This window comes from Drosophila biarmipes, chromosome 3R (genome assembly GCF_025231255.1).
Source record: "Drosophila biarmipes strain raj3 chromosome 3R, RU_DBia_V1.1, whole genome shotgun sequence".
Lineage (NCBI taxonomy): Eukaryota > Metazoa > Arthropoda > Insecta > Diptera > Drosophilidae > Drosophila > Drosophila biarmipes.
In genome coordinates, this window is record NC_066616.1 from 12736394 (window position 1) to 12754237 (window position 17844).

General features: G+C 44.4%; 7 protein-coding genes across 8 annotated transcripts in view; 1 reads left to right on the forward strand and 6 right to left on the reverse strand.

Annotated features, from left to right (window-relative positions):
• LOC108031451 (proteoglycan Cow) overlaps positions 1-17844 on the forward strand; it is a 46858-nt gene that overhangs the window by 9983 nt on the left and 19031 nt on the right. The window lies entirely within an intron of this gene.
• LOC108031454 (aminoacylase-1) lies at positions 2770-4472 on the reverse strand. The gene is made up of 4 exons (XM_017104889.3): positions 4326-4472; positions 3779-4270; positions 3301-3718; positions 2770-3249 (listed from the first exon to the last, which is right to left on the reverse strand). Exons 1-4 carry the CDS (start codon positions 4414-4416, stop codon positions 3045-3047), a joined length of 1206 nt encoding a protein of 401 aa, XP_016960378.1. The 5' UTR covers positions 4417-4472; the 3' UTR covers positions 2770-3044.
• LOC122819126 (aminoacylase-1A) lies at positions 4557-6227 on the reverse strand. Its single transcript, XM_044095503.2, has 4 exons — positions 6083-6227; positions 5536-6027; positions 5064-5481; positions 4557-5004 (listed from the first exon to the last, which is right to left on the reverse strand). Exons 1-4 carry the CDS (start codon positions 6171-6173, stop codon positions 4782-4784), a joined length of 1224 nt encoding a protein of 407 aa, XP_043951438.1. The 5' UTR covers positions 6174-6227; the 3' UTR covers positions 4557-4781.
• LOC108031452 (aminoacylase-1) lies at positions 6314-7976 on the reverse strand. Its single transcript, XM_017104887.3, has 4 exons — positions 7841-7976; positions 7293-7784; positions 6821-7238; positions 6314-6761 (listed from the first exon to the last, which is right to left on the reverse strand). The coding sequence occupies exons 1-4, from the start codon at positions 7929-7931 to the stop codon at positions 6539-6541; spliced, it is 1224 nt and encodes a 407-aa protein (XP_016960376.1). The 5' UTR covers positions 7932-7976; the 3' UTR covers positions 6314-6538.
• Positions 8518-10074, reverse strand: LOC108031455 (aminoacylase-1A). The gene is made up of 4 exons (XM_017104890.2): positions 9928-10074; positions 9382-9870; positions 8908-9325; positions 8518-8852 (listed from the first exon to the last, which is right to left on the reverse strand). The coding sequence occupies exons 1-4, from the start codon at positions 10016-10018 to the stop codon at positions 8648-8650; spliced, it is 1203 nt and encodes a 400-aa protein (XP_016960379.1). The 5' UTR covers positions 10019-10074; the 3' UTR covers positions 8518-8647.
• On the reverse strand, positions 10589-12315 carry LOC108031453 (aminoacylase-1). Its single transcript, XM_017104888.3, has 4 exons — positions 12173-12315; positions 11624-12115; positions 11152-11566; positions 10589-11098 (listed from the first exon to the last, which is right to left on the reverse strand). The coding sequence occupies exons 1-4, from the start codon at positions 12267-12269 to the stop codon at positions 10894-10896; spliced, it is 1209 nt and encodes a 402-aa protein (XP_016960377.1). The 5' UTR covers positions 12270-12315; the 3' UTR covers positions 10589-10893.
• Positions 13043-14772, reverse strand: LOC108031456 (aminoacylase-1). The gene is made up of 5 exons (XM_017104891.3): positions 14742-14772; positions 14528-14626; positions 13942-14433; positions 13395-13812; positions 13043-13333 (listed from the first exon to the last, which is right to left on the reverse strand). The coding sequence occupies exons 2-5, from the start codon at positions 14616-14618 to the stop codon at positions 13129-13131; spliced, it is 1206 nt and encodes a 401-aa protein (XP_016960380.1). The 5' UTR covers positions 14619-14626; positions 14742-14772; the 3' UTR covers positions 13043-13128.

Below are 17844 nucleotides of genomic sequence, written 5' to 3' on the forward strand. Positions count from 1 at the left end.
GACGTGGCTCTAACCCACGTTTATTATCCCAGCGACGGGAGCTTCCTGGCTCTGCACACTGGCAGGACGTGGGGCGGAGTGGCAAATGGGATCTCATCCGCGGCTGACTTTGATCTACGGCATATTAACCTCCACTCTGCGTGCTTCGGAGCCTTTTTTCCAGTCTTTCTCCTTTTTTCTTAATTTTTTATAAATTAATTTTCATGTGGCAACGGATAAAACCTGCTGTCGCCTGGTCACCTGCGCGGCCCACTGTGCAGCTGCGGCCACATTAGAAAACAAGGCGGCGGCAATTGCCTTTGTGTCGCATAAAAACACTTTGCTGTCCCCAGCCGAATATATGTGCGACGTACTGCACTTGTGCCTAGGATATGCCCGCACAGCTGAGGTCGAAATAATAGGCTTCCTGAATGTGAAATTCTCACCATTTTCTCTTAATATACCCATTGCAAGAAGGGTTAGATATAGGCCGATTATTTTTAAAGTGTATTAATATCTTTTTGTAAAGGTGTTAATATTCCAACAAGCTTGAATATATTGCCCAATAATGAAATCATTAACTTGTCAACATTATTTAAAGTAGTATTAATTGTAAAGACTGGACTAATGACACATTTCTAAATTTTTAATTCCATTATAAAAAGGGGTGTTATAAATCGAATAAACTGGGTACCTGTTGGCTAATAACACGATTATGTAGCTTATATTTGTTTAAATATATTAATGACATTTTTCGCAACGTTCTATAATCTCACCATTAGCATAAATGAAAATACGGATAAATATATTACTGAAATAGTGATATTTTTGGGCATTTAAAAACGTATAGTATAACGAAATAATTTAATTTTTTAGTATTTTAAAGAGCTAGCAATAAAATAAATAAGAAGCTACCCCCTTTCGACCGCAATTGTACTAAAAAGGAGAAGCCCACACAGATACAAGCCTAAGCTCGTTTAATCTTGGATTTTAATTGCACGGCCATAATGTTGTGAGCCTTAAGGAGCCATTTCAGGACATCGAGCCGCAGCAGTCACAAGTAAATTGAATTTAATTAGGAACGAGTTTTTCATTGTGATTGTTGGGTTTTATTATTCGTCATAAACTTCGGACGGCAGTAAAAATCGAGGCTGCTGCCAAATGCAAATGCGGAGCTCCTTGCAAGGAGTTTAAGAAAAACGAAGAGTCTTTAAAGGCGCTCAAACTTCTGGAGGCCCTAATTAGTGTGAGTGGGCCATTAAGAATTTGCTCAGGTTCGGCTTAAAGTTTGCATCGAGTGTGGGGCAAAGAAATTAAAATTGAAATGTAAAAGTTGCCAAACTTTTCCCCCATCGCCCCACCGCTCGCCGAGGACACACACATTATGGGTGAAATTTAAAATGCAAAGCAGAGCGCCGTGAAAAAGGGAAGCGAGAGCCTGGAAACCCAGGAGCTGGAACCCAAAACTCGGCGCCCAGAGCCCAGAACTTGCTTTCAAGGGGGCTCGAGGCAGGTGGGCTGCAGAAACTTGCTGCATTAAGTGCACTCTGCGAGGACCAGACAACCGGGCGGAAGGCAAAGAGGTGAGCGAGCTGTGCTGCCAACTGCCACCAGCTCATTAAAACTAAAAATGATATGCATTAAGTTGCCAGCGGTAACGAGGGCGTTAAGGGGCTGGACCTCGTTCGGCGACTGCACTGGACTGCACTCATTATGCCAAACTGGCGCCACTAATGGTCAGTGTTAATTGCGCGGAAAGCATTTGAAATGCACCACCCCAAAGCCGGCACCCTTGCCAACTGACATTCGCCTGATAAATTGTCATAATTCCAGGCCGCACAAAGGACAAGGGATCTCTCTCCCAGGACCGCCATCAATACATATTTCATTGCCTGACACATGCATTAACATGTCTAATCGGCACGCACGGGTCACAGTTGCAGAGCCCTGGACACAAATGGCCAAAAGGGGGCCCTGGGATGCAGGGGGTCCCTTTGAGGGCACGTAGCCATTATTCATTCTGCGGCCCCAGCATAATTTATTGCCCTTGGCACCACTCACATGTCAGACATTCCGAAGTGCTGCCCAACTGACAATTTGCAGGGACTGACATGCAGCAGTTCAACTTAACCCCTGACCCCCGAAGCCTCGCTCCCCGACCCTCCACAGCTCGCCGGCGGTGGCGGGCCCTAAAATTTATTTTGTTTGACTAACTGACAAAACTCACTCCCACCTGTCTCGTCCGCTTGGCAGCACTGTCTCGCCAACTCGCTGCACTCTGCTGTCACATCGATGACAGCCCTCCGTCCGCCGGGTAAATTGGCAAATGGGCGAACGCGATGCACAGGCACTGGCCAAAGCCGAAATGAGTTCGTCGCAGGACAAAAAGGAGCCCTGAAGATAGGCGACCCCCTGTTGTGGAGTTGGTGCACAAGGACCCCAGGGCCACTATCCTCAGTTGTCGCATAAACCGACTATCCGCTGCCCCAGGTCATTCGACATTCTGAGCTTTATGTGCTCTGTGCTGTAAGGGCCAAGTCTGGCTTACCTTAGATATTGCGAAATTCCATTAGTTCATCGCAAATTAGGTTTTATTACTGAGGAAATAAAGCAAGGAGAATTTTTAAATTATAAACTTAAATGCTTAGTAGTTGGTACTTACCCCGGAAAGTTTATTTAGTTGATTTTTATTGAAACGCACCTCCGTCTAGACAGAAGCACACGTACATGTCCTCAGTAATAAGTCTTAACTTCCCTGCTTCATTTCAACTTCCTCACAAGTCACTTAGGTATTGTAAACAGTATGCAGAAGTTGATTTGATTTAATCTAGTTTTTTTTTTATAAATCTAAACCCCATACTTTCTTATCTACTCAAATTTCATCTTGGTGTTAAGCTAAACAAATTGCTCTGATCGCACTTTGTTGTCATTAAACATTTATCTTTGTATAATCTTTGTATGTGAGCAAGCCTTATATTGCCTTTTAAATGATGTATCGCAAAGATCTACCCACTTAAGATAAGATACGCAAATCAGTGCAGTCCTATTTATAGGGAAGACATTGACTAGACTTCAGTAAGATTACGAATTATCTTCTTGTAAACTTCTATGCCGTTTAGGTAATCTTCAGCCTTTAAAAACTCATCATGATCGTGGATCAGTACAGGAGTATTTATGATGGGCGAGAACCCAATTGCTGGGGTACCCTGCTGTCGAATAAAACGGCAATCGGTGACTCCGAAGCACACAATCGGTTTGACTTTCAAGCCACTAAGAAAAACGAAAAATATTATAAATTCTGGATAACCCACTATTACTTACAGTTCATCAAAAGCAGCACTTAAGGCTAGCCAATAGGGATTGGAATCATCCAGTTTGGTGGGTGCCACATAGGCCTCCTTCTGGGGGAACTCAATCTTGATGCCACCTCCTGCCTCCTCGCACCACTTGCGGATTTGCTGCTCAAAGGCAACCAAATCCAGGGTGATGGACAGGCGCATATCGAAGATGGCCTCAAGGAGCGGTGGAACCACATTGCTCTGCACTCCACCACTCAACTGGGTGAGATTCACGGTGGTCACATCCCCGATGTTGATGCTCTGGTCGTTTTTCAGTCGTTGGATTTGCGAGTCCCGGAACTCTGACAGCTTGTTTAGCACGTAGTTAAGCTTTACTCCTGCGGTATCTGGCAGCAATAGGGAGCCATGGCCCGCAGTTCCACCAAATTTCAGATGCAAAACTGCAGAAAAAAAGAAGTTTTAATTTACTAATGGAAATTATCTTAAGACTTAAAACTCACCCCATCGAATACGCTCGGCGTAGAACAAATGATGGACATCACTGGCACTAGTGCCTCCTTCGTCCAAGCTGAATCCAACATTCATTTGCTTATAAAAGTCGGTCTTAACGAACGCTTCCATACCAAGAGCACCTCCAATCTCCTCGTCGGGCACAAAGGTCACGTAAACAGTTCGTTTCGGCTGAAAACCAGCAGCCTTCAGAAGGCGAATAGCTCCTAGATACTGGGTGCCCACAGATTTCATGTCCTGGGTGCCCCGCGCAAAGATCCTTCCCTCCTCATCTATGTCCGCGGAAAAGGGTTCATGAGTCCACATCTCCGGAAACACGGGAACCACATCCATGTGCGAGTTGAGGATGATTGTGGGAAGCTCCGGCTCTTTTCCCAGCCACTTGATAATCACCACGGGCTTGGACTTAACAGCTGGATAAACTACTTCCACGGGAAGTTTGAGGGATTCAGCCTGACGCTTGATAAACTCCACGCAAGAATCTACAAATAAAAATTAAAAGTTATCTTGAAATATTTAATTCCTAATTATACTTACTGTAATCAATATCCGGATGTACTGATGGAATACGCAAGTATTCCTGGAATATTTGAATTTCCTCATTGTTCTCCCATTTGCCGGCACTCATTTTGAAAGAATTAAATACAAAAAGCCAGAGTGCTTCTCTGAGAATGAGTGGATTTTTGCACCTTCTGGCTATTTATACTTTGAGATCGTGTGTTTATCTTATGTGCTTATGATAATAAAGTGTTTATCAAAAAGTAGTCGTTCTTTTTAAAGTGCGACACAATTGTTTATTGTCTATAGGAGCTTGCAAAGACTTAAAAATATAATTATTAAATTGGAAACAAAAAAACTATTTAATTTTCCTTTATGTAAATAGTAAGAGTTATATCTTGTCATCTATAATGTAAAGATGTAGTAAAATCTGTGATTACATTTGATAAGATAAGAGCCACAAACATTCGACCCTATTTAATCTGATAATAGGGATCATTGCTTATCAGTTTGTGAGACTTCAGCCAGATTGCGAATAATCTTCTTGTACACTTCAATGCCTTTGAGATACACATCAGCCTGTAGAAACTCGTCATGGTCATGGAGACGCATGGTGGTGTTTGTAATGGGTGAAAATCCAATTGCAGGCGTCCCCTTTTCGCGAATAAAACGGCTATCAGTGGCGCCAGGGCAGACTATTGGATGGACCTTCAATCCGCTGAAAGATCGGGGGACTTTAATAACAAAACCGAGCCAATATAGTATCTAAGCACTTACAGTTCATCGATGGCGGCTTTGAAAGCTAACCAGTAGGGGTTCGAGCTGTCCAGCTTGGTGGGTCCTATATAGGGTTCCTTCCGGAAGAAATCGATTTCGATGCCGCCTCCCGCTTCCTCGCACCAGTCGCGAATCTGTTTCTCGAAGGCAACCACATCCACGGTGATGGCAATGCGCATGTCAAAGACCGCCTCGAAGTGCGGAGGAACCACATTGCTCTGGACTCCACCGCTTAGCTGAGTGAGATTCACGGTGGTCACATCGCCGACGCTGAGACTGGAGTCCCTCGCCAGAGTCTCCACCTGCGAGCTCCGGAACTTCGTGAGTTTATTCAGCACATAGTTCAGTTTCACGCCGGCGGTGTTGGGCAGCAGAAGCGATCCGTGGCCAGATGTTCCACTAACGTGCAATTTGAGTCCTGCAAATGAGGAAGTTGACTCCGTTTGCTATCTAGCTCTCTGGAGGCTCTTACCCCATCGCAAACGTTCGGCGAAGAACAAATGGTGCACATCTCTTTCGCTGGTGGCTCCTTCGTCCAGGCTGAATCCCACATTCATATGCTTGTAGTAGTCCGTTTTAACGAACTCCGCCATGCCCAACTGGCCGCCAATCTCTTCGTCCGGCACGAAGGTCACGTACAAAGTCCTCTTGGGCTGGAAGCCACTGGCCTTGAGCAGTCGAATAGCTCCTAGATACTGGGTGCCCACAGATTTCATGTCCTGGGTGCCCCGCGCAAAGATCCTTCCCTCCTCATCTATGTCCGCGGAAAAGGGTTCATGAGTCCACATCTCCGGAAACACGGGAACCACATCCATGTGCGAGTTGAGGATGATTGTGGGAAGCTCCGGCTCTTTTCCCAGCCACTTGATAATCACCACGGGCTTGGACTTAACAGCTGGATAAACTACTTCCACGGGAAGTTTGAGGGATTCAGCCTGACGCTTGATAAACTCCACGCAAGAATCTACAAATAAAAATTAAAAGTTATCTTGAAATATTTAATTCCTAATTATACTTACTGTAATCAATATCCGGATGTACTGATGGAATACGCAAGTATTCCTGGAATATTTGAATTTCCTCATTGTTCTCCCATTTGCCGGCACTCATTTTGAAAGAATTAAATACAAAAAGCCAGAGTGCTTCTCTGAGAATGAGTGGATTTTTGCACCTTCTGGCTATTTATACTTTGAGATCGTGTGTTTATCTTATGTGCTTATGATAATAAAGTGTTTATCAAAAAGTAGTCGTTCTTTTTAAAGTGCGACACAATTGTTTATTGTCTATAGGAGCTTGCAAAGACTTAAAAATATAATTATTAAATTGGAAACAAAAAAACTATTTAATTTTCCTTTATGTAAATAGTAAGAGTTATATCTTGTCATCTATAATGTAAAGATGTAGTAAAATCTGTGATTACATTTGATAAGATAAGAGCCACAAACATTCGACCCTATTTAATCTGATAATAGGGATCATTGCTTATCAGTTTGTGAGACTTCAGCCAGATTGCGAATAATCTTCTTGTACACTTCAATGCCTTTGAGATACACATCAGCCTGTAGAAACTCGTCATGGTCATGGAGACGCATGGTGGTGTTTGTAATGGGTGAAAATCCAATTGCAGGCGTCCCCTTTTCGCGAATAAAACGGCTATCAGTGGCGCCAGGGCAGACTATTGGATGGACCTTCAATCCGCTGAAAGATCGGGGGACTTTAATAACAAAACCGAGCCAATATAGTATCTAAGCACTTACAGTTCATCGATGGCGGCTTTGAAAGCTAACCAGTAGGGGTTCGAGCTGTCCAGCTTGGTGGGTCCTATATAGGGTTCCTTCCGGAAGAAATCGATTTCGATGCCGCCTCCCGCTTCCTCGCACCAGTCGCGAATCTGTTTCTCGAAGGCAACCACATCCACGGTGATGGCAATGCGCATGTCAAAGACCGCCTCGAAGTGCGGAGGAACCACATTGCTCTGGACTCCACCGCTTAGCTGAGTGAGATTCACGGTGGTCACATCGCCGACGCTGAGACTGGAGTCCCTCGCCAGAGTCTCCACCTGCGAGCTCCGGAACTTCGTGAGTTTATTCAGCACATAGTTCAGTTTCACGCCGGCGGTGTTGGGCAGCAGAAGCGATCCGTGGCCAGATGTTCCACTAACGTGCAATTTGAGTCCTGCAAATGAGGAAGTTGACTCCGTTTGCTATCTAGCTCTCTGGAGGCTCTTACCCCATCGCAAACGTTCGGCGAAGAACAAATGGTGCACATCTCTTTCGCTGGTGGCTCCTTCGTCCAGGCTGAATCCCACATTCATATGCTTGTAGTAGTCCGTTTTAACGAACTCCGCCATGCCCAACTGGCCGCCAATCTCTTCGTCCGGCACGAAGGTCACGTACAAAGTCCTCTTGGGCTGGAAGCCACTGGCCTTGAGCAGTCGAATAGCTCCTAGATACTGGGTGCCAACCGATTTCATGTCCTGAGTGCCCCGTGCAAAGATCCTGCCCTCCTCATCTATATCGGCGGCGAAGGGATCGTGGGTCCACTTGTCACGGAACACGGGAACCACATCCGTGTGGGAGTTCAGTACAATAGAGGGCAGCTCCGGCTGACTTCCGAGCCACTTGATGATCACCACGGGCTTTGTTTGTACAGCTGGATAAACGACATCCACGGGAAGATTCAAGGAGCTGGCCTGGCGCTTGAGGAACTCGACACATTCGGCTAAAGGTTAAAAGTGTCTAGAATATGAAATCTTTAGCGATTTAAGTAAACCTTACTGTAGTCAACATCGGGGTGAACGGTGGGTATACGCAGGTACTCCCGAAAAATTTTGATTTCCTCATTGTTTTCCCACTTTTCCAAACCCATGTTGAAACTACTTCTGCTGGGGATGCACAGCAACTGAGTTGCATCGGAAATTCTGCCTGGTTTTATATGCGCACTGTTTGCTTTAATGTTTATGGTCAGGGCTTTTAAATGTTTATCAAATACGGTCGGGGGTGTCTTATCAGCAAAAAGACCTCATCTGTTACAATAAAAAATATCAGTCCTCCAAATGGAAAAATGTTTGATACGTTTTATCTCTGAGCTTTTACTTTTATGGCCTAGTATTCACTTAAATAAAAAGGCATGCCGAATTTCATATAAATATTGAGTTTTTTTATTTTGAAGGAACTTGAACTAAGTGAATTTCGGTGATGCTTAGTTTAGCCAAACAACTCTATCATGTTTTTTAATAAACCAATTCTGAGCAATAAAAAGAAAAGATCTATTTCAAAAAGTATGACGAGTTTTGAGCTGTGATTGATGGCCTTCCTTCTAAACTAATCAACTGATTATTTGGGCTTTAATGGGCTTCCTAGGTTTCCAGCTTGCTATCTATAACGATAGATATATTTTATCTACCGGTTGTCGCAAGAACAGCAACTTGCTTTTTTTAAGTTACAAGCTGATATCTCTTTGTGAATATATCCGTTTAATTCGGGGCAGATAAGATAGGAAAGGCGGGAATTTTTGTATCAACTTATAACAAAATCATCAATCTTTATATGATAAGGTTCGCAGGCGGTATTTCGAATAGTTTTTCAGACTTTGGCTAGGTTGCCCAAAATTTTCTCGTATATTTGAATGCCCTTCAAATAGGTTTCGGCTCCCAAGTACTCGTCGTGATCGTGGAGGCGCATGGAGGTGTTCTTAATGGGGGAGAATCCCAAGGCAGGGATGCCCTTGGCCCGAATATTCCTGCTGTCGGTGGCACCGGGGCACACAATGGGGTAGATCTTCAGGCCACTGTAATAGTCCAATATTATAATTCGGCTTTATGAAGCACCACACTCAAACTTACAGTTCATCGGTTGCAGCTTTGAAGGCCAGCCAGAAGGGGTTGGAGTCGTCGATCTTGGTGGGTGCCACATAGGGCTCCTTCTCGTCGAAGGAGATCTCAATGCCGCCACCGGCCTCCTCGCACCAATCGTGGATCTGCTTTTCGAAGGCCTCAACATCTAGGGTGATGGACAGGCGCATGTCGAACACAGCCTCGAAATGAGGGGGTACCACGTTGCTCTGGACTCCTCCGCTCAGCTGGGTGAGATTGATGGTGGTCACATCGCCGATGTTAATGGTCTGATCCCTGGCCAACCGCTGGACCTGCGATTCGCGGAACTCCGTCAGCTTGTTCAGCACGTAGTTCAGTTTCACACCGGCAGTACTGGGCAGCAGCATGGAGCCGTGTCCGGAGGTTCCACTGAAGTTCAGTTTGAGTCCTGGAAAAAGTATATATTTCAGGGCTCCGTATGATGTAGGACCTGGGACTACTCACCCCATCGCATGCGTTCGGCGTAGAACACGTAGAACAGGTCAATTTCGCTGGGGCCGCCCTCGTCGAGACTGAAGCCCACGTTCATGTTGCTGAAGTATTCGGTCTTTACGAACTCCTGCATTCCCAGGGCCCCACCGATCTCCTCATCGGGCACAAAGGTCACAAAGACGTTGCGCTTGGGCTGGACCCCACTGGCCTTGAGCAGGCGAATGGCACCCAGGTATCCAGTGCCCACCGATTTCATGTCCTGCGCGCCCCTGGCAAAGATCCTGCCCTCCTCGTCTATGTTGGCTGCGAAGGGATCGTGGGTCCACTTGTCACGGAAAACGGGTACCACATCCATGTGCGAGTTCAGCACAATGGAGGGCAGTTCCGGTTCGGTTCCCAGCCACTTGATGATCACCACGGGTTTGGCCTCCACGGGATGTATGACATCAACTGGCAGGTCCAGGCTGTGGGCCTGGCGCTTCAGGAACTCCACGCACTCAGCTACAAGTTGAAATCTTAATAACCAATGATTTTAAGAATCCCTTGGAGAAGCCTTACTGTAGTCCACATCTGGCTGCACCGTTGCTATACGCAAATATTCCCGGAATATTTTGATTTCCTCGTTGTCCTCCCACTTTTCCGTGCTCATTTTGTGATCTTCGATGTACTCCCCACGAGTTACCAAACTCGAATGTGCGCAACCTGGCGGGAAATGAGCTTATACACATTTTTCGTACTGGTGATTTTCGATTTTATGGCCTTGGTTTTTAATTATTATCAAATAATGAGTACGTTATCAACCGCTAGCGGTTACCAAAGTGATAACAGCTCAAATTCTTGTACATAACTCTCCCAAAACAAATGTCTGATAGCAAACAGTAGCCCAATTCGATATAGTTCAAATAAACAATACTAACCGATGTTTATATACCCTTAAGGGCTGTGGTTAACTTTTTATTACAATGAGGTTAGATAAAATATAATAAAAACCAAAATTGAATGGAACCCTTGTAGATTTTACAAATATTAAAAATGTAACAATGAAATACAGTCAAATTCTCTAAAACATTAAATTTGTAATTGTACGAAAATATATATGTTTTAAGCCCATTGAACGTATGACAGATAGCAAGGTTTATAAGATGACTATGATTAGGATTACTTATTCTTCAGCAAGGGTATTCATAGAACAGATACTCTCAGCAAATTATATAAAATATGCAAGCAAAAAAGACGACGCACAATTTATTGCAAGCTTTGCCAAATTTGATCTACAATAGTGACGAGCTGTATTTATTAGATATAACTTGGGACAAAGTCCATGACAAATTAATCTTCACAGAAATGTTTACTATCAGTGTTTGGCTCTTATTTGTTCTATTTTAGATATGATTTCAAGTAATCACAACATTTATTCATTTAATTTCTGCCCTACACTCATCGCTCGAATACATTACTCATTAAAGATAAGGCCAATCGAAGCATATTGATTTCCACTTTTGAATCACCGGAGTATTTAGTGTTTTATGAATCAGCAATTGCCGGGATAAGCTTCCTGTACATCTGAATTCCATTCAGGTAGGTGTCGGCCCGCAAGTACTCATCGTGATTGTGCAGCAGCACGGGGGTGTTGTTGATCGGCGAAAATCCCAGAGCGGGAATCCCAACTCGCCGGAGGTAGTAGCTGTCGGTGGCACCGGGGAAAACCCTTGTATGGGTGATCAAACCTCTGAAAAAATAACAGCAATAGAAAGGAAAACTCTATCATAACGTTAACCTTACAGTTCATCCAATCCCTTTTTAAAGCCCAACCAGTATGGATTGGAGGCGTCTATCTTGGTCTCCACAGAGGGACATTTTAAGATGAAATCCAGTTCCACCCCGCCTCCAGCCTCGTCGCACCAGTCGCGAATCTGCTTCTCCAGGGCATCCGCGTCTTGGGTGATGGCGATGCGAACATCGAAAGTGGCTTCTATCAAGGGGGGAACCACATTGCTTTGGGTTCCTCCCTCTAGTTTGGTGAGATTCAAAGCGGTCACATCGCCGTCATCCAAGGAAGGGTCTTTGGCCAGTAGCTTGACCTGGGTTTCCCGAAAGTTCATCAGCTTATCCAGCACATACTGTAACTTCTCGCCAGCCGTGTTCGTGTGCAGCAGCGATCCATGCCCCGATTTGCCACTGATCTTTAATCGGAGATCTATGAATATAAGGTATTCATCAGTAATGCTTTCACCTTATTAAAAAAACAACTCACGCCAGAGTGTGCGCTCGGCATAGAAGACAGCATAAGACTCATCTTCACTGGCGATGCCCTCGTCCAGGCTGAAACCCACATTCATGGCTTTGAAGTAATCCCCCTTCACAAGCTCGGCCATGCCCAAGTCGCCGCCAGTTTCCTCATCGGGCACAAAAGTCAGATAGACAGTCCTTTTGGGCTGATAGCCACTCGATTTTAGGCCACGGACTGCAGCCATATACTGGCAACCCACGGACTTCATGTCCTGCGCGCCCCTTGCATAAATCCGCCCTTGTTCGTCCATGTGGGCACCAAAGGGGTCATGGGCCCACTTCTCGGGGAACACGGGAACCACGTCCATGTGAGAGTTCAAAATAATGGCTGGCAGTTCGGGACTCTTCCCCAGCCACTTCATAACCACCACCGGCTTGGATGGCACGGCAGGATGCACCACGTCCACCGGTAGGCCCAGGCTGCCAGCCTGCCGCTTTAGGAACTCCACGCATGCAGCTGAAAGGAAAACCAGAATTCTAAATGAAGTCTAAAGCGTATTATACCAGTCCTCACTATAGTCTACATCAGGATGCACCGTGGGAATGCGTAAATACTCCTGGAAAATTTTAATTTCCACATCGTTTTTCCATTGTTCTGGGCAAGTGCTCATTGTGAGTTGAATGGCTCGTGGCTGTAAAGAGACTGACTTGTAATCCTCGACGATGTTTGCTTTTAAGTCTGAATGGCTTTATCAGCTGTTGACTCTACACCCAGAGAAATCTGGCATTAATATACAATTATATGGGAGACGTTCTTGAAAATTAGAGCCATGCTTGTGTGTATAAAATGTAATTCTTTGAGCCCCAACCGAAATTTTGGGTCAAATTAGAGAGTCATGAACCACAGATAAAAATGGGTTTAAAGTACATTGTGGCCTTTTAAATGCTTTATTTCCTACTGAACATTTAAGAACATCCACTCCTTAAGAAACCTATTTTGATTTATTTTGAGAATTAGTCAAGGAAAGTAGGTGTATATAAGCAGCTCGTTTACAAACTATGATAAGAGAGATCAGTAGTTTGCTTTCTTTATTTTCCCGCGCACGGAGGCTCAGCATCGTTTATCTATAAAAAGTTAAATATCCACTTATTGATTACTCTTTATGCCTGTTACTGTTACAGGTAGAAGAAATCGTTTCCAACGTTATAAAGTATGCATATATTCTTAATCGGGATCTCTCACCACCACGCCTGTCCGTATGTCTGTCCGTCCGTATAAACGCTGAGTTCTCGGAAACTATGAAAGCTATTTACTCTAACACAAACGGCCACAAATTTGCAAAAATAGAATGTGATTTTGTTTTGTTTACCAGTATTCATTAACATTGCACAATCGGTCATCTCTATCTGTTTAATTAATTTATATTAAATAGAAAAAGTTGACTTGTTTTAATAGATATTTATTGGCCTGCATAAATAATTGTGTGTATAAATGCAATATTTAATTATATTAAAGCTGGTATGGGCTTATTAAGCATCGGCAACGGCGGGAATGAGCTTCTTGTAGACCTCAATGCCATGCAAATATGTGTCGGCTTTCAGGAATTCATCGTGGTCGTGCAGCAGGATGGGAGTGTTGTTGATGGGCGAAAAACCGAGAGCCGGAATGCCTGCATAGCGGACATAGCGGCTGTCCGTGGCGCCGGGGAAAACTCGAACCCGTGTCTTGAGGCCACTAAAAGAATGAAAGGAAGGATTTTAGAGCAATGCCTTTAGCTAGAGCGCCTTGTCCTTACAGGTCATCGAGAGCCTTCTTGAAGGCCAGCCAGTAGGCATTCGACGAGTCAATCTTTGTTGGCTCCACAAAGGGGTTCTTCATCTCGAACTCCAGCTCGATGCCGCCGCCAGCCTCCTCGCACCAGTCGCGAATCTGCTTCTCAAAAGCTGGGATGTCCACGGTGACGGCAATGCGGATATCAAAAACGGCCTCCAGCAGCGGGGGAACCACGTTGCTCTGCACTCCGCCCCTCAGTTGGGTGAGATTCACGGTGGTCACATCGCCAATTTCAAGGGAAGAGTCTTCGGCCAGTTTCTGCACTTGGGATTTGCGGAACTCCATCAGTTTGCCCACCACATAGTTGAGCTTCTCCCCAGCGGTATTGGGCAACAGCAGGGATCCGTGTCCGGCAGTTCCACTGAACTTTAAGCGGAGATCTGGGGGAATAAATCAAGTATAAACTAACTTAAATCGAAATAAACGGGAAAACGAAGAATTGTATGATTTTCAAAATAGTTCTTTTGATCTTAATATCTTATAAAATAAAAGGTTCCTTTTTTACTTACGCCACAAAGTCCTCTCGGCGTAGTACACGGCGTAGGTCTCGTCCGCGCTGGAGATGCCCTCGTCGAAGCTGAATCCCACGTTGAGCTTCTTGAAGTAGTCGCTCTTCACCAGCTCCCGCATGCCCAGGTGGCCGCCCACCTCCTCGTCCGGCACAAAGGTCAGGTAAATGGTCCTCTTGGGCTGATAGCCAGAGGCCTTGAGGGCTCGCACTGCTCCCAGATATTGGGTGCCCACGCACTTCATGTCCTGGGATCCCCTGGCGAAGATGCGACCCTCTGCATCCAGATCCGCGCTGAAGGGACCATGAGTCCACTTGTCGGCGAAGACGGGCACCACATCCGTGTGCGAATTGAGGATGATGGAGGGCAGTTCCGGCTGGGATCCCAGCCATTTGAGCACCACCACGGGATTCTGCTCGTTCACCGGATAGACAACCTCCACGGGCAGGTCCAAGGTGGCGGCCTGACGCTTCAAGAATTCCGTGCAGGCGGCTATAAATAGCAGCCACATTTTATAGCAAGGTCATAAAGATCGGGCGCCTTGTCGCAGCCCCATAAAGATATAAGAATCTGCTTGAAAACTCACTGTAATCCACATTTGGATGCACTGTTGGTATGCGAAGGTATTCGCGGAAGATCTTAATCTCCTCATTGTTCTCCCACTTGGCGGTGCTCATTCTGAAATCTATAAGTGGGAATTTCGCCGGTTGATAAGCAATCAATTAAGTTGTTTGTCCAAACAAAGATCTCCCATCAGCTGTAGCCCAATTCACCACGGCAGATAGCCTCGCACACCACACCTTGCTCAACACTGGATCGTCGACGACTGTGTGATCGTGGTGAGAAGCGCGCGTTTAAATATCAGCGATAAGCGGGGGAAAGAGATGGCCTGCTTATAAGAAGGAACAGAAACTAAACCTAATTTCTTTATCTTGCGGTTTTGCCTATAAAACTGTTTTATCAGCGGCATTTGTTTACTTTCTAGTGGCTAATCTAAATTTGTGTACTTATGACTGGCACTTAATTATGTGCGGACAGCTCTGTTGTTTTTAACGCGAAACTATGTGTTCTTTTTATCAGACATGTCTCGTTTAGAAATGCATTTCTATATCTATTAACTTGAATTAAAAGGCTTTTTCAATTGACTGGAAAACCTTGAAAGGAGAAAATTCCCGAATGAATGTTTAAAAATGTATTTCGTCACCAAATCGGATTTCGCAGCTCATAACACATTGATTGAAAACCAATGAATTCAATTTCAGTGACACCCGAATTGGTAAGGACTCTCCGCATTGGTAAACATTTCACCATCGCTTTCCAGTACATGTGAACCCACTTTAAGGCTCATTTACTTGATAGTCCCCCTGGCTGATGGATTTATTTTCCTTAAATCGTAGCGAAAGTGCTTGGCATTGCTTTCGGGGCAACAGGATGGCGGGAACGGGATTGCCGGTGGCTCCATTTGGCCCGCAGCCAAGATTTCCGATTGCTGATGAATCGCATGCAATCGCATTCCAATTCCAGTTGATTTGTTAATCAAGATGCACTGCACACGTCCTCGCCCACACGCCCACTGGGGCTCTGAGTAAACAAGTTGCCGGTCCTGGGGCCTTTCAGCCACTCCAAAATTTCGCTTATTAATGGTGTTGCTGCTGCTGTTGCACTTGCCCCAGCCAATGTTGCTGCAATGCGACTGTTGTCCCTGTGTGGGAAAACTTTGCTTTAGATTTGGATTTCACGCTTGTTTCCGTACAGAAAAAAGCAGCGCCGAAGCCCTGAGATTTGTGTTACTATGTTCATTTTACATACTCGGTGCCAAAGTTGATATTGTTTTAGTGTGTGCACTCACAAAAAGTCATTAAAAGTTCATTAACAATGTTGCTGGGATTTTAATGGCGCACCAGCAGCAATAACAGCAACTACGGGCTACACATGTCTGCATTTTAAATAACATCCAGGCCAAACAATCGCACAAACTCATATTGCCCCTATTTACAACGTCACATAAGTCAAATAAACACACAAACTTCCTGCGCACAAGCACTCGCACAACTGATTGTTTCGTAATTTCTTTTGTTTGAAAAAAATATTGTTAATAAAAATCCACATTTATCCCTTAATATTGAGAGTTAAAAAAATAAAAAATTCGACAATTTCAAAAGTTTGTTTGACTAAAAAAATTTGATAAACCACATTTCAAATCATTTGGTTTGGGTTATTATCAAGAAAATACAAGAAATCTATTATTATATTACTATTTTTACCTGTTTCAATTAATCTTTAAATCATTTATTACCCCGTTTTTATTGTTTGTATGCTTCTAAGCCTTAAATTTGTCAAAATTGATGGAGACTAAATGACTTTTTGCCCACGGTGAGCTGGGGGCGTGGTTGCTCGCCGACTTTGTTGGTGCTGCTGCTGACGCTGATGTTGCTGTTGTGCTGACATGTTGTCGCTGGGCAAATAAACTAAATGAAAATTTTGTATATTGTAACAATTATCCGGGCATCGCCGGGAACTGTTTGCGTTGAGTCCCAGAGCTGTGGGGCTCGAGGATACCATGGTTTGGGGTTCCAGATCCGGGGCCTCTTCTAATCCGTTATGGGCGCATTACCTGGCCGGAAAAAAAAGGAACTGATATAATCCTGCTCTGCCATTTACCATTTACCATATCCCTCAGCCCAGAACGAGTGCTCCCTTTTGTTGGGGCTTTGGGCAGAGCCTTGGTTAAACTTTTGGTAGTATGGAAATGTGGGCGGAGCGGACTGACAGCTCAAGGACAATCCGGCGGGCATGCGTTCGCATCTCCCGTAGAGCTTCAATTTGTGTGTGCCAGGCATTAGGTGAAAAAAGCGCTCAGCTCTTGGCAAGCACTTTAGCAAACTGCACTCACAGTCCACATCGATATACAAAAAGTGCTGGCCAACAGTGCGTATGCGAGCTGCATGCAGCACAAGGCGAAACTACTCGAAATGGTTTATATTCACAAGTTGTGCGAATGTCATCAGAATGTGGAGCACTCGGCCTGCAAATTGGATGCACATCCATAAAGCCGCTGCAAATGCATCTGGCAAAAAGTGAGTGTTTGCATAATTAGCAGTCATAACTTAATTGATCGACATTTATCGCCTGATTAAAGATAATTATTACACACTCTTCAAAAATAAATCCCCCAGCTTTAATTTTAATTGTGAAGCTCTGCATTCACAATGCCCACCGCTCAATGGCCTCGATTCCTGTTTGCTTTGGCCATTAATCGCATTCGACGTTCAATTATGCAGTTACCAATAGCCCGATGCAATAAAGCAAATCAAATATTTATTTAGCTGCATGTTTGCGGGGGGTGTGTATTACAAATTTGGTTGGATGCACTTTCGGCCGGTGCAAATTATCAGCTTTGATTCTGCATAAATTAAATTACATTCAAAATTGGTAGTCGGCCGGACTGCCTCAGAATGGAGTGGTTTTGTGTTAGCACACAAAGTGTGGCTCGGGCGGAGATTACATGCCCTAATTTAAATTTCTGAACTAAAGTCAGTAAAAACTTAGAATCCATAGAATAAATGTATCTTGTGCATACTTGAACTACTTTAAATCCCTCTTCAGTTTATTAAATTTTCCTAATTATCTAAATCAATCAGGAATAAGGAAAGGGAACAGTTGTATTACAAAATGTATCAATAAAGTATTTATCCATCCTTATTACAAATTCTCATAAAATTGGATGTAGCATTACGACAAAGAGATGTTGTACTTAAAAACGAGTAACTTGTGAGTAATTCTGTTTTATGACTTTTACCATCATCTGGCTTAGCGGACTACAGAGAGCTCTATTTGTAGTTAAAAGTGGAAATGCTGAAAGTGCAGCTCAAAGCAGGCGAGGCAGAAATCATAGCATACTTA

What these genes read in the sequence shown, in the direction of transcription:
- LOC122819126 (XM_044095503.2), bottom strand. Translation starts at nt 6,173, where the DNA reads ATGAGTGCCGGCAAATGGGAGAACAATGAGGAAATTCAAATATTCCAG. An exon ending in ACATCCGGATATTGATTACA is followed by an intron (nt 6,028 to 6,082) that starts GTAAGTATAATT and finishes TTTTATTTGTAG; the next exon opens with ATTCTTGCGTGGAGTTTATC. An exon ending in AAAGCCGCCATCGATGAACT is followed by an intron (nt 5,005 to 5,063) that starts GTAAGTGCTTAG and finishes CCGATCTTTCAG; the next exon opens with CGGATTGAAGGTCCATCCAA.
- LOC108031454 (XM_017104889.3), bottom strand. Translation starts at nt 4,416, where the DNA reads ATGAGTGCCGGCAAATGGGAGAACAATGAGGAAATTCAAATATTCCAG. An exon ending in ACATCCGGATATTGATTACA is followed by an intron (nt 4,271 to 4,325) that starts GTAAGTATAATT and finishes TTTTATTTGTAG; the next exon opens with ATTCTTGCGTGGAGTTTATC. An exon ending in AGTGCTGCTTTTGATGAACT is followed by an intron (nt 3,250 to 3,300) that starts GTAAGTAATAGT and finishes CGTTTTTCTTAG; the next exon opens with TGGCTTGAAAGTCAAACCGA.
- LOC108031456 (XM_017104891.3), bottom strand. Translation starts at nt 14,618, where the DNA reads ATGAGCACCGCCAAGTGGGAGAACAATGAGGAGATTAAGATCTTCCGC. An exon ending in GCATCCAAATGTGGATTACA is followed by an intron (nt 14,434 to 14,527) that starts GTGAGTTTTCAA and finishes TGCTATTTATAG; the next exon opens with CCGCCTGCACGGAATTCTTG. An exon ending in AAGAAGGCTCTCGATGACCT is followed by an intron (nt 13,334 to 13,394) that starts GTAAGGACAAGG and finishes TCATTCTTTTAG; the next exon opens with TGGCCTCAAGACACGGGTTC.
- LOC108031455 (XM_017104890.2), bottom strand. Translation starts at nt 10,018, where the DNA reads ATGAGCACGGAAAAGTGGGAGGACAACGAGGAAATCAAAATATTCCGG. An exon ending in CGCCGAACGCATGCGATGGG is followed by an intron (nt 9,326 to 9,381) that starts GTGAGTAGTCCC and finishes TACTTTTTCCAG; the next exon opens with GACTCAAACTGAACTTCAGT. An exon ending in AAAGCTGCAACCGATGAACT is followed by an intron (nt 8,853 to 8,907) that starts GTAAGTTTGAGT and finishes GGACTATTACAG; the next exon opens with TGGCCTGAAGATCTACCCCA.
- LOC108031453 (XM_017104888.3), bottom strand. Translation starts at nt 12,269, where the DNA reads ATGAGCACTTGCCCAGAACAATGGAAAAACGATGTGGAAATTAAAATT. An exon ending in GCATCCTGATGTAGACTATA is followed by an intron (nt 12,116 to 12,172) that starts GTGAGGACTGGT and finishes TTTTCCTTTCAG; the next exon opens with CTGCATGCGTGGAGTTCCTA. An exon ending in TGCCGAGCGCACACTCTGGC is followed by an intron (nt 11,567 to 11,623) that starts GTGAGTTGTTTT and finishes TTATATTCATAG; the next exon opens with ATCTCCGATTAAAGATCAGT.
- LOC108031452 (XM_017104887.3), bottom strand. Translation starts at nt 7,931, where the DNA reads ATGGGTTTGGAAAAGTGGGAAAACAATGAGGAAATCAAAATTTTTCGG. An exon ending in CGCCGAACGTTTGCGATGGG is followed by an intron (nt 7,239 to 7,292) that starts GTAAGAGCCTCC and finishes CCTCATTTGCAG; the next exon opens with GACTCAAATTGCACGTTAGT. An exon ending in AAAGCCGCCATCGATGAACT is followed by an intron (nt 6,762 to 6,820) that starts GTAAGTGCTTAG and finishes CCGATCTTTCAG; the next exon opens with CGGATTGAAGGTCCATCCAA.